At 62.6% G+C, this 13375-nt stretch overlaps 1 protein-coding gene across 5 annotated transcripts in view; it reads right to left on the reverse strand.

Annotated features, from left to right (window-relative positions):
* Positions 1–12458, reverse strand: part of CELF5 (CUGBP Elav-like family member 5) — a gene marked incomplete at its 5' end in the record, with an annotated part of 201459 nt that extends 189001 nt beyond the window's left edge. Inside the window, one exon of one of the 5 annotated variants that reach the window (XM_082736440.1) lies at positions 12151–12458. In XM_082736440.1, the coding sequence (XP_082592566.1) occupies positions 12151–12409 (259 nt within the window). Of the gene's footprint in view, positions 1–11525; positions 11638–12150 lie in introns of those variants that run through there. The other 4 variants (XM_082736442.1, XM_082736450.1, XM_082736441.1 and 1 more) reach the window with 4 other exon arrangements.
* Positions 12459–13375: the final 917 nt, after the last annotated feature.

The raw sequence follows: 13375 nt of genomic DNA on the forward strand, positions 1-13375 counted from the left end.
TCTCGGACTCCTGGCCTCGAGGACTGGGCGGGAAGTCCGCTGTTTCAAGCCAAGTTTGTGGTCATTTGTGACCGACGCCCCAGGAGGCTCACAGAGATGGAGACCCAGTAGGAAGAGCGGTTTGGAAGAAAGATGCAGAATCTGGTTTGGGTCCTCAGACCCAACTGGGGGCTTGGGGGACATCAGGGGAAGGACCGCCCCCCCCACCAGGACTGGCTAAAAGTCCCCCAAATGGCCCAGCAAGGCAGTACCCACAGAGCAGAGCCAAGCCCTGGGTCAGACGCCACGGCCTCAGGTGAAACCCCCCTTCTAAACTGGTGGGTGTCTCTATCCCGCGTTACAGATGCAGCAAACCCAGATCAGAGAGGCTTAGCAATCTTTCTGAGGTCACACAGCAAGTCACAAACTAGGCCTAGAACTGAATCCAACCTGGGGGTAGGCAAAGGGCTTCTGAGGTCTCAGAAAATCCCAGAGTGAGGGGGACTACTTGAGTGGCCTCAACAAAAAGTGTTTTTAAAGTTTTTCCCTTCTTAGTAGTCACGGTGGTTATTTTCATGCCTAAGTGTAGGATTTCTGTCACTTCTGGGGAGCCGGGCAGGTCTGGGAACTGGCCGCGTCCCCCGGCACCCCGCGCTCGGGCTCTCAGCCACCACCCTGGAGCTCGCCACGTCCTGGTTCGCACACCCCTCTGTCCCCATTCTTCCTCCTCCACCCCCGCAGCCCAGCCGCAGGGTCCCTTCCAGAGGTGGGGATCAGGCACCCCTGCAGCTCTCCCCAGCCTGTGTGGGTCTCTAACTGCCCATCAGGAGTTACTGTCCCACTGGATTCGGAGTCCCTGAGCTGAGCGTGGGAACCAGGTGAGCCGCCACCGACGTGTCCCCAGGGCCCAGCCCTGGGCCCAGCATGCTGTGTGCTCAGCAGAATTTGGCTACAGCTCAGGGCCTCCACGCTGACCGAGCACCCATCCACGCCCTCCTGGACCTGCGGGGCCCCTCCGCCCCCGTCTCCCTGAGGGCACCGCTGCCGCCGCACTCCGCCCCACAACCGGCCCTCCTCCCGGGGGCCACCAGAGGGCGCCTGTGAGCACCTCCTCGGCCCACCGCCCTCCAGGGCTCCTACCTTCCTGGGGTACAAGCCCAAGTACTCCCCACACAGTCCCTAAGGCCCCACATGACCTGCTTTGTCCCCTCCCCATCCTTCCCTCCTCCCTCTCTCCCCCTAGCCCGCTCTGCCCAGACACACACACCGCCTCTGCTCCTCCGACACGCCAGGCCCTCCTGCCCCAGGACCTTTGCACGGGCTATTCCAGAACTCATTCTGCCAGATCTCTGCACAGTTCATTCCCTTCCTTCAGATCTTGCCTCAAATGTCAGCTCCTTAGTGAGGCCTCCTTTGAGTGCCCTGTGTAAGGTTACGGCCCTCCATCGCCCCCTCCCCAGCTGTATTTTTCCTCATCACCATCGGCACGACGCACGCAGGTTTCCCTCACTATCCAGAAGTTGAGCGTTCCTGCAAAACCTTCCGACAGTCTAAATGGCATACAGCAAGGAAGCAGCCACCATTAATTTACACGGAAAACTTCTTGAACATTCCCAGACTCAAAAAATAACCTCTTCGGCTTTTCAGATACTTCAGGACACATCTCGCTAATGGATGCACGGAATGGCGCGACAACGCACAGACGCTCACACAACCCGGAGCCCTGGAGACTGATGCATGGATGCCCAGCGTGGTCCTGGGGAAGGAGCCCGGTGGGGCGGAGCTCGCTGCCGGGGTAGGGGAGAGGGGAGCCTAGCCTCCGGGACAGCTCCCTGCAAAACCAGTGCATAAGAACAAAAATCCCCGTCAGGTTTCCTTCGGTTACCAAAAAGAGGTACTCACAGAGGCCTTTTGTAGGTTTTTCCATGTTTGATTCGGGGGCTGGTGGGGGGGTACTTAGATATCACCCGGCACACAGTAGGTGCTCAATGGACACTTGTTGGCTGAATGCTTGCATTTTCAAGCTGACCTGCTGATATCAAGGCACCTCTTTGAGGGCAGGGACATTTGATTGCTTTCATCCCTCCCCTTCCTTAACATGCGTGGCACGGACTTATTCCACATTTCCTGAGCACCTATTATGCACCAGCTGTAGAGCGGAAACAGACGGCGGAGACTCCCTAACTCGCTGCTGATCACCAGCAACTCCTGCTTCCCTCGCCGGCAAGGACGCGACCACAGCTAGTTGTGCGAACCCTCCTCCCAAATCCCTTGGGCCCCCAAGCCCCTGCCCCCCCAGGTGCTCCATGTTCTTGGTCTTTAACCTTGGCTCTGTGATCTAGCCCGGCCCAGGGCCGCTCTTGGGTCACTTCTCTGAGGCTCCACTAAGAGCTACAGAAGACACTCCCCGGTGCTGTGGGGCCGCCCGCCACCAGCCCCCTGCCCCTGGACGCCCTCTGTGCTCCTCTCCATCCTCTCAGCCTTGGGCTGTCCCCACTGGCTGAGGAGCGGGGCTGGCAGGCTCCCTCCCGCACCCCTCCCCCTCCCCTCAGTACAAACTCATGGGCTCAGGCTCCCGGACCCCTATGGCCAGTGCACCAGCTCAGGGGGCACCTCCCCGCTCCCTGCCTGGACTCCTTAGCTGCCACTGCTGACTCCTCCTGTGCCCCAGACTTACGCAGTGGGGCTTCCCAGGCCTCGACAGGACACGCACCCCCAGCCTCCTGCCCGCAGCCGTCTTGCTTTCTCTCACAGACTGTCCCCACGGCTCCGCCACGGGGCCCTCCGTCTGTACACCCACCCCCCCACCTGTCCGTCCATCCGTCCGCCAGCCAGCCATTTTCCCACCTGCTATGTTCCAGGCACAGTTCTAGGCCCGGGGGACATAGCGGTGAACACAAAAGGCAAAACACCTCCGTCCTAATGGAGTTTGCAAAAAAAGTCCCCTAAAGGGGCGCCTGGGTGGCTCAGTGGATTAAGCTGCTGCCTTCGGCTCAGGTCATGATCTCAGGGTCCTGGGATCGAGTCCCGCATCGGGCTCTCAGCTCAGCAGGGAGTCTGCTTCTCTCTCTCTGCCTGCCTCTCTACTTGTGATTTCTCTCTGTCAAATAAATAAATAAAAATCTTTAAAAAAAAAAAAAATTAAAAAAAAAAAAAAAAGTCCCCTAAAAAAAAAGTCTCGGGGTGGGGGTGGGGTGGAGAAAGACAAAATCACGTAAGAAGCAAAACCTATGATCTGCGTTATGTCAGAAGTCTCCATTTTCACAGGGAAAAGAGGAAGGCAGGGAGGCAGGGCTTGGAGTGGGGACGGTGGCTGTGCTTATAAATCACGTCTGCAGGGAGGCGGCCCCCAGAAGGTGAGGGTTGAAGGGCGAGAGGAAGGCGGATGCGAGTATCTGGGGGGAGGAGCCTTCATTGAGGAGGTGACCTCTGAGCCCCAACCTAGAGGAAGAGACAGAGGAGCCCTGCAGAGCTTTGGGAGGACAGCATCCCGGTGACAGGGATGGCTCATGCAAAGGCCCTGGGGCAGGACTGGCTTGGTGCGTTGGACAAAAGGCAAGGAGGCCTGTGTGTCTGGAGCAGAGTGGGAGAGAGGGAGGCGGGGAGAGCAGGGAGGGGCGGGGCAGGCCATGCAGGGTCTTGGGGGCTGCAGAGAGGATTCGGGTCACTCTGGAGCAGGGCCATCCCTGACACTGTGGGGGCGCTGAGCAGCATCCCTGGTCCCCACCCACTGGACGCCGGGAGCACCACCAGTTGTGACAACCACAGGCGTCCCGAGCATCACCCAGTGTCCCCCGGGGGCACCCCTGTCTCAGGTGAGAACCACTTTGCTAGATTCCTTCCTCTTCCTCACCTCCCCCACCAAGAGCTGATGATTTGACCCTTTAGCTATGTCTCCCCGGGACCTTCAGGTCAAAGCCAAGATTGCCGGCCTCTGCAGCCCTTCCCCCCCCACCCCGATCCACTTGTAACTCCCCAGACACGCAGCCTCCAGGCCTCGGGTGCCCGACCCTGGAATCCCAGCCCCTCCCCCACAGCCCTGCTCTCCCCACATCACTGTAGAATACACACAGCATAACTTCACCGTCTTAACCATGTCTAAGCCCACACTCCCCTGGTCCTGCGACCACCCCCACCCTCCAGCTCCAGAACCTTCCATCTCCTCCCACAGAGACTCTGTCCCCACAAAGCACGGGCGCACCACCCCTGCCCCAGTCCCGGCCCCCACCCCCTCCTCTCTGTCCGTGTGGACAGGACTCCTCTGGGGCCCTCCTGGGAGTGGGGTCCTGCGGGACGGGTCCTTCTGGGTCTGGCTCCTTTCCTTGAGTCCCGTGTCCTCGGGGTCCCTCCGCGTCATGGCAGGGGTGAGGGTCCCCCCCTCCCTAAGGCTGACCGTGTTCCCGCGTGGGGACGACCGCGCCACGTGTATCGGTTCGTCCATTGGCGGACACGGGCTGTTCTGCACGTCCGGCCGCCGTGAGCTGTGCTGGGAACACCCGTGACAAACAGCTCTCGGAGACCTTCAGTCCTTCTGGGTCTGTGCGCGCTGTCGGCTCCTACGGCAGCGGGTGTCCGTGTTTTGAGGAACTGCCAGACCGTCTTCCCCAGCACCGCCCCAGCGCGTGTCCCCAGCCGTGCGTGAGGGCTCTGGTCTCTCCACACCCTGGCGCTCACCCCTGTCTGCTCTGTTTTCGGACAGCTGTCCGGGGGTGGGGGGGCTGCTGCCTCCTTGGGCGGCTGGCACGCGTTCCCGCAGCACCTTCAACCCCAGCTCGTCCGCTCCCCCCGCCCCCCGCACACACCACCACCCCTCAGGGCCCGCGCAGACGTCTGTCCAACTCCCGGAGCCGTGGGCGCCCCGCGGACACAGAGCGGGGAGGTCGGGGGTGAAGAGAGGAGCCCGCAGCCCTGATCGTGCGGCCGTGCGTGGCCTCGGGCGGCCTCCTCCCCTCCCTGGTGAGGTTGCTCTGCCCCCCCCCAGCCGCCATGGGGGTCCCTCACCCGCTCCTTCCCCCGAGCAGAGGGCCAGGGACAAGGACGCCGTCTCCCAGCTTTCCCACGCTGACCGCGCCGCCGGGCAGCCCACCATCCTCAGGAGGCCCTCAGCGGGGCTGGGGCAACACGACAAGGCTGGCGGAAAGCTCTCTCTGCTCGCCAAGACCCTCTGTGCCTTAGCTACCCCATCTGGAAAATGCAGATTCTGAGCTCCCTAAGGGGCCCCGTCTTTTCCCTGCTCACCGCCTTCAGGGGCTCCCACCTCACTCAGGGTAAAACCCACCATCCGAGCGTCCACAGGCCCACAGTCCCTCCCAGCGCAACTGGCCCTGCCCCCTCCTCCCTCCCTCCCCTCAGGCTCTGCTCCAGCCACATGGGCCTTCTCGCTTCTCGCTTCTCCTCCGACAGGGCACACTCATTCTGACCTCAGGGCCTTTGCATGTGCTGTTTCTGGTCCTGGAATGCCTTTCCCTTGGCTTCAGAACCACAGCTTCCTCATCTGTCATTCAGATGAGAGGCAAGAGAGGCAAGGTTCGCTGTCCCCTCCAACACACATCCTACTTGATGGCCTTCGTGGCAGCGCAGTCCAATCGGAACCTCACTGATTGGCTTCCGCATTTGTTATCAGTCCCTCCTCTGCCTGGGATTGCTTTGCATCCCCAGAGCCCAGCGCAGTGCCTGACGCACAACAGAGACTTGACAGATGATCGTTGACCATACGACCGCCTGGCCCTGTGTCGAGGACCCCTACAATGCGAAGGACATTACTCAGAGTCATTATACTAATCACATGATACAGGCAAGCTCGGGTTTCTACAACCTAGTCTGGAAGACAGCTGTCAACATTCCTTCTCTTTTACAAACGAGGAAGCTGCGGCTGACAAAAGGTGAGGTGGCTTGTCGAAGACCCCCCAGAAGCAACAAAGCAGAGGCAGGAACAGAAACCAAGCCCGTCTGACTGCAAACCTGACGGGTCATCCCCCCCCCATCATGTGAGGAGGAAGGTGGGTATCAGGTATCCATCGTCCACACACGCATCCATCCGTCCATTCCGGCTTCCACTCACCCACCTGTTCGTTCACCTACCGATCCGCTCATGCACCCGCCAGCACACTGCCCCCCATCCACGCTCCGGTCCACCCACGCCGGGGCCGGTCCGCCCGCTGGCCCGTCCGTCTATCCGGATCGCAGCCGCCTGGCCGCCCGGGCCGCCCGCTCCCCACCGGCCCGTCCTCTCACGCCCCCGCGCCCTCACCCATCCGCATGTTCACTTCCAAACGACGAATAAGACACAGTCCTTGCCCTCCTAGAGCGTATGTATCAGTGACGACCCCCAGGACCCCAGGCCAACAGGACGTTGCCGGGTCAGTGTCTTCCAAACCTAGTAGCCCCTTCCTCTGGCACTGGTCGCCTTTGGCCCAAGGACCGCCAGCCTCCCTCGACGACCTTGACCCTGAGTCTTCCTCTCCGCAGTCACACCTCTGTCCCCGCCGCCTTCCCTCCTCTGCCAGAGGGGGTCAGGCCTCGGTCCGGGAGGTGGCGATGCCGCGATACATTGCTGTGTGACTTGGGGCTGAGTGCTACTGCTCTCCGAGCCCCGTGCCTCACGCGACCCTCAGCTTTTTCTGAGGACCCGAGTCAGCTTCTCGGCACTCCTCTTCCCCCACTGTGCGGGCCCACCCCACGCCCCACCGGGAAGCTTCCTCTCTTTTCATCCAGGTGCGGGAAGTCAGCATATCCTGAACGAGGCTGTGTGTGAGGCCAGGAAGAGGCCGCCTCTGGCAGGTAAGGACACACGAAGCGCCCTTTCCACACAAGTCCGACTTCCTCCCCTGCTCGACGTTTGTCCGTGGCTCCCCAGTGCTCTCCGTCTGGGCTCACAGGCCCTGCAGGCCCTTGCTACTCCCTGGCCTCATCTCCCAGGCCTCACCTAATGCTTTCTGTGCCCCACGCGCCCCGGCCTCGGTAAACCCGGCTGCCTCTGCCCGCAGGCCCGAGCGCAGGGACGGCTGCCCAGCGCGCTCTCTGTGTGTCTCGCGCGCATCACTGGGCCCGGGACACAGTAAGCGCTTCTGTGAATGAACAAATGAGATGTTTCCCCACCGCACCAACTCCTATTCATCTTTCAAAGACCCTGAAGCCCACAGCAGAGCCCCCGATTCCCTGTCCCGTTCCCCCCGCGCCGCCTCCCTGTCTCTGCCCCGGCCCTGACCATCGGCTCTGACGCTCACGGCCAGCTCTGTCCTGGGGCCAGAGGGCCTTCACCCTGCCTCACCGAGGACGAGACGAGGCCCCGGAGGTTTTCAGGAAGTGTCGGCTGCATGAACCAACAAATGAATGAATGAATGAATGAATGAATGAATGAACGGGCTCCTGAGTGCGTGCGGCCTTCCTGAGCGTCCCTGGCGGCCGCGTTCTCATCGGCCAGGGTCAGGGGTGACAGAGAGAGACACGAGCCCGTGCCAGACACAGCTCCTGGGCCCGCCCCCAAGGCCAGAGCCTCTCAGAAGAGCCCTGCCAGGTAAGTCCCATGTCAGAAGGGGAAGCTGGGACTCCGAGGACCCCTTCCTGCGTTCCCCGCCAGGGCAAAACCTCGGCCCCTCCCCCACCAGAAGTTTCCAGAGTTAACACTGCTTCTGGGCCTTTGCACATGCTGTTCTCTGTGCCAGGAACACCTGTCCCCTTCAACAGATCCTTCTCAGCCTACAGGTGTCAGCTCGGTCACATGATGAGCCCAGCCCGGTGCCAAAAGCCTTAACTGCCTACCATTCTGGTCCTCACCATCCCGGCCCTCTGAGGTAGGAAGCCCCACGGCTCTCGCGTTCCTGTAGGGGCAACACGGTCTGCCGGTAAGATGCACGGAAACCAGACTCATCTCGATGCCAAGCTTGGAACGGCTCTTTCACACTGACCACCTCCTCTAGGAAGCCCTCCTGGTCTCCACACCTGCAGGAACCAGGGCTCCTCTGGGTTCTCCCTGGAGGCGCGTGTTTCCACCATCACAGCCCTAACAGCAATGCCTTTGACCTCCTCGGTCCTCACTGTGTCCTCCTGCCAGGTCAGGTCTTGGGGGACATTTCTGTCTGTGTTGTTCGACATCGTATCCTGGGTCTAGAACGGGGCCTGGTGCTCAGTAAATGTTGGTTATATGGGTCGATGGAGACGTGGGTCTCATTCACTCCATTGTGAATCCCAGACCCATTCCGGTTCCCCCAGATTCCCACGTCCCCACAAACGCGGCACACAGTAGGCGCTCAGTCAAGGCTCTCCGCCTGAATGAGGGCAGAAGTGATGCCACAGTCACAGCTTGGAAGGCCCCCAGGGCCTCCTAAAAGCCTGTTAAATCAGGGAAGGATGGGCGGCTGGGGAAACTGAGGCACGGAAGTGGGGCGTGCCTAGCTCGGACTCGGGCCCCCAGCGTCCCCCATGCGCCGCTCTCACCTCGCCATCTCCTCCTCGACACCCCCGCCAGGCAGCCCTCCGTCTCCGTCTCCGGGGGCTGGGCTCTCACGCCTCAGAGCTCGGCGTGCTCCAGCCGCCCCTCCTGCCGCCAGCCCAGCAGCTGGTGCTCCCATGGAAACCACAGGCCTCCACCCGGCCCCCCCACCTGCAGCGGCCCCCCTCTTGCAACCTCCGCTTTAAGACAAATATTGTCATTAAAATGCAAATGCATACACGATTACCATAAATGGGGGGCCCGGAGGCGGCCCAGCCCCTATGGCGGGCTGGGGCCAGGGTAGGCACTGATGCTTGGCCCCCCTCGGGAGAGAGGGACCCCGTGGCCACACCAGGCACCTCCGTGAGCCCCCTCTGAGGGCGCCGTCCCCTGGCTGGGACCTGGTGGGGGGACATGGGGACACTGGCCCGTGGGAGACCCCCACCCCGCTCCTGGCCTGAGCTCTTGGTGAGGCACAGGTCTGAGTGGAGAAGCGGCCTTGCTCCCTCCACGCTGCCCCTTCTCCTTGCTTCTCCCTGCCTCCCCCTGCCTCTCCCTGGCTGTGGGGGGGGGTCCTCCCCTGCCCCTGCTCCTCCCGGTCTCTGGGCCTCCTTCTCTCCCTCTGCTCTGAGTCTCTCTCTGTCTCTCCTTCTGTCTCTGAATCTCTGTTTTTCCGTCTCTCTGTCTCCATTCCTTTCTCCCTTAAAAACAAGACAAGCCAGCGCCCCAGGGCCTGCCCTCCCGCCTGCCCTCCGAGGACTGTATCCTTCCCATCCTCCCCGGAGCCCTACCCTGTCCCGGAGCCCGGGGCTGGCCGGGCTGGAGCATCCCTTGGTCTCAGCAGGGGACCCAGCACACCGTCCCTGAGGCCACAGCCCCTTCCCTCCCCAACACCATCTTGGAGGGCCCTGACTTGGCTTGGGGGAACCTGTCACCCCTCCATCACACAGACAGACTTTTGTAGTCCCTGGGCTGGAGGGAGACGGGGGCGGGGGGGGGGGACAGCGGGGAACCCAGCTCCCGGCCCCTCCGAGCCTCAGTTTCCCTTCCACGCTGATGCTCACAGCCCACCTCAGGGGTGACCCCTTCTGCGGGTGCTGAACCGGCCCGGGTATGACAGTTACGGATGAGATGACCCTTAGAACGAGGGTGACGAGGACGACGCTGGGTGGCCCTTGCTGCATGGGGAGCAGGGGCACGGGGACCCACTTCACCCTCTCTGGCCCTCCCGCGCCCCTGCTGCCCCGCGTCGTGGGATCCCCTAGCATTCAGGAGCCCAGAAGGCTGGGGGTGGGCAGGGCAGGGGGATTCCCCTCCCTTCGCCCCCTGCCAGGACCACACCCCCCACCCCACTACTCTCAGCACCTACAGCAGGTGTCCTGTGCCCTGTTGGTTCCCCAGGAACGAAACCAGATCACCCCCATTTCCCATTCATCAGTCCACCTCCCTTTGGCTGAGACCCAGAGAGGGGCAGCCACAGGCCACAGGTCCCACAGCAGAGCCCCAAACGCTGTGGGTCCTCGAGACCCCCTCGCCTCCAGCTTGCCCCCCGCCCCAGCCCCTTCCCACAGGCGAGGCCCAGCCAGGCCCAGCACAGGTGGGATCAGGAAGGAGATTCATCCTTGACCCGCGGCCGTGGATGTGAGGACAGGTCGCCTGCCCTAGCCACAGGCCCTCCATCCAGGACCCCTGGGACGTGGAGGGTGACAGGCAGGTGTCTGTCAGGTGACACACTGTTGCCTAATTTTCCCCCACCTGAGAAGGCCCCTGAGGTGTCCCTAATCCAAGAATTTCCAGTCAGAAAAACATAACCGCACATTCAAGGGGCCTTGCTCTGTGACAGTGGGGGAAGCCGAGGCTCCGGCCACAGTCGCTCTTTTCTTCCTGGCCAGGGGGCGGCGGGGGGGGGGGGCACCAGGGGAGACTTAAAAAATGAGGCAAGGGGAAAGAAAGGAAGGACCACCCCGCGCGGCCGTCTCCAGCCCTCTGTAGGCTTCCTGGATCCAGAGCTCACCGACAGCCTTTCAGCCCAACATTCGGGGGCCGTGCGGACACCCCCTCCAGCCTCCATCAGAATCTTTCTAGAAATGGGCCCTCCAGGCATACTCAGGGTAGGGGCTTGAGGAAAGAGCCCTCACGCAGCCGGGGACCCCTGAGCGTGACTCATGGATGAATGGAACCCCCCACCCTGCTAGTTCACATAGAAGAATTGGATTTTCCAAGCCTGATTTTTTTTCTTTGCTTTGCTTTGCTTTCTTTTTTTCTTTCTTTCTTTTTTTTTTTTTTTGGTGATGGTTGGATTTGAAAAAAGGTGGGGGATGGGAGGGGTCTCTTTTCTCCCCTAAGGTACCAGCTGGAGGGTCTAACTACAGTGTCAGGCCCTCGCTCCATCCCCCCAGACTCTCCCCATGGCCTGCCCGGTCGGTCCATCCATCCATCCATCCATCCATCCATCCAACAAACACGCATTCACGCTGCCCATGCCTGCGACAGAGAGCAGGACGGAGACAAGCAGGGTTGGAAATAGGTCATGGGTCCTGGTCCATCCCCAAGGCACCTCCAGGGTCTTGTCGAGGGTGTGCAGCACAAAGCCTACACCGTCCCCACCCTCAGTCGCCAAAGAGAGCCGTCAAAGCTACCGTAATTCAGACAGCGGGCCCATGATGGGAGCCCAGGGCTGGGGCCCCAGTCCCCGGCCCCTCCCCCTAGCACCCCATCGGAGAGAGAGTCAGGTGGGAAGGAGGTGGGCAGGCCTCCCCACCCCTCCTGCCTCCCCCACTGGGCTCCCAGGTCGCCCACGCCTCCCCACGCCTCCCCGTCCACCCTGGGATCTGGGCTCTACCAGATGGACGGTCCAGGCTCATCGTCTTTGGCCTCAGACCTCAACACATTGCTAACAGGCTAGGCCAGTTTTAACTTGAGCCAAAGGTGGAGGCAGGGAGGGGGAGGGCAGAGAAACGGAGGGGGGACACTGATCCAAACAGAGAGGATGGGCAGGCGAGGGCACACCACAGCGTTTTAACCACCCAAGGCTGGGGAGGCTGGCGCCACCGCCGCCGCCACCCCCGCCTCGCTCAGCTCCCTGATACCCCCACCCCGCTTTCTTTGTAGTTACCGATTAGCCCGGGGTCCTGGGCATCCGTGTTCCCTGCGGCTGGCCGGACCTGCCCCACTGGCCTGGCTTTGTGAAAATGACCAAAGCAATGGAGTCCAGAGGTGCAAACTTTCCCGACGGGGCCTGGGGAGGCCCAATGAATGGGGTGGGGGGGGCGGGGAGGGGGGGCGATGTTCAGGCAGCGCCCCCAGCAAAGGGGCAGGAAAGAGTGGGTGAGGGAGGGAGGAAGGGGTGGGGGTCCAGGGGGAATGGGAGGGAGAGGCAGAGAGAGAGAGAGAGAGAGAGAAGGATGCTGGGGGGGGGGAGGACAGGAGGTAGAGGGAGATGGAGAGGAGAGAAAAGGAAAGAGAGAGGGAGCGGGAGAGAGAGGATGCCGGAAGGTGGGGAGGGAGCGAGAGGGGGCGGAGGAGGGGAGGGGGCCAGCTCGGATCTGTCAGCTGCACCCCCAGAGGGGGGAGGAGGGGTGGGTGGAAAGGGGGGGGGATGATGCCGTGGCAGAGGCGAGCAGAGGGAGGAGGTGAGGAGGGGAGGGCTGGGGGAGAGAAGATGCCGGAAGGTGGGGAGGGGAGGCCGACGGAGGGGAGGGGGAGGGAGGGGAGGGGCGGGAGGGGGCCGGGGCGCCCACCTTTGTGCATGCCCGTGTAGGGGTCTTTGAGCACCGTGAGCTCGTAGATGCGGCCGAACTGCTCGAAGAGCGGCTTGAGGTCCTTCTCGTCCAGGTTGCGCGGGATCTGGCCCACGAAGAGCTTGATGGCGTCCAGGTCCTTCATGCCGTCGGGCTGCCCCCCGGGGGGCTCGGGCCCGCTGCTGCCCACGGGCGAGGGCCGCGTCTGCAGGAGCTGCTGCTGCTGCCGGCGCGCCTCGCTCTCCGTCAGGCGGGCCATGGCGGGCGCAGGCGGGCGGCGGGCGCGGGACCGAGCCGGCGGCGGCGGCGGCGGCGGCGGCGGCGGCGGGCGGCGGGCGGACTCGCAGCTGGAGCGACGGACGCCGCCTCCCGCCTCCCTCCCGCCCCGTCCCCGCGCCCTCCTCCCTCCTCCGCGCGCCCGCTCGCTCCAGCATCAGGACCACAAAAGGGCGGCTCCGCAGCGGCCCCTGGCGGCCGGAGCGCGCCTCGCCGCGGCGGCGCCCCCCGCCCCCCGCCCCCGCCCCCCGCGTGCCCGGCGCCCCGCGCGGGCGGGGACACCGAGGGCAGGGCGGACTGGCTTCCAGGGCGCCGCTCCTCCCGCCGCCGAGCACAGGAAAAACCACTCAGCGTGGCGCGCAGCTCTCCAGGGCGCCCGCCTGGCCTTGACCGGGCCGTCCTTGGCTCCTCTGAGCCTGTAGCGGCACAGGAGGTCCTGACAGCACCAGCGACAAAACCCAGAAGGAAGCCTCTGCGCACACCGTGTGCCGCGCACGGTGCTCAGCACCTTCAGGTTTATAACTCACTGGGTAGAAGCAGCCATCCTCGCCCGGGGTTTCGGCGGCAAAACCCGTGCGCGCACAGACACTCAACACAAAAACAGAAAACAAACGAACGAAAAGAGACCGCAACCCTGTGTCCCCACCAACAGCAACCAGAACTAACGGTCTTTCTCACACTGGCTATGTGCACGTACCACTCAAAATATATCGAAGGATGTTGACCCATCGGGTCCAACCGCTCGGAGACTATCACGTTATCCTACCTTAAAACTCTCCAAAGATGTCCCCAAATTAAAGCCCGAATCCTCCCCAAAGCCCCTGTAGGGCCTGACCCCTCCACTCCCTGCTCTCCCACCTTCCTCTCTTCCCCTCGCTTACTCTGCCCCAGTCACACGGGGCTCCTCTCTTCCTCCAGCACACCATGTACGTTCTGCCCCAGGGCCTTT

This window comes from Mustela nivalis (genome assembly GCF_964662115.1).
Source record: "Mustela nivalis genome assembly, chromosome: 1".
Taxonomy (NCBI): domain Eukaryota; kingdom Metazoa; phylum Chordata; class Mammalia; order Carnivora; family Mustelidae; genus Mustela; species Mustela nivalis.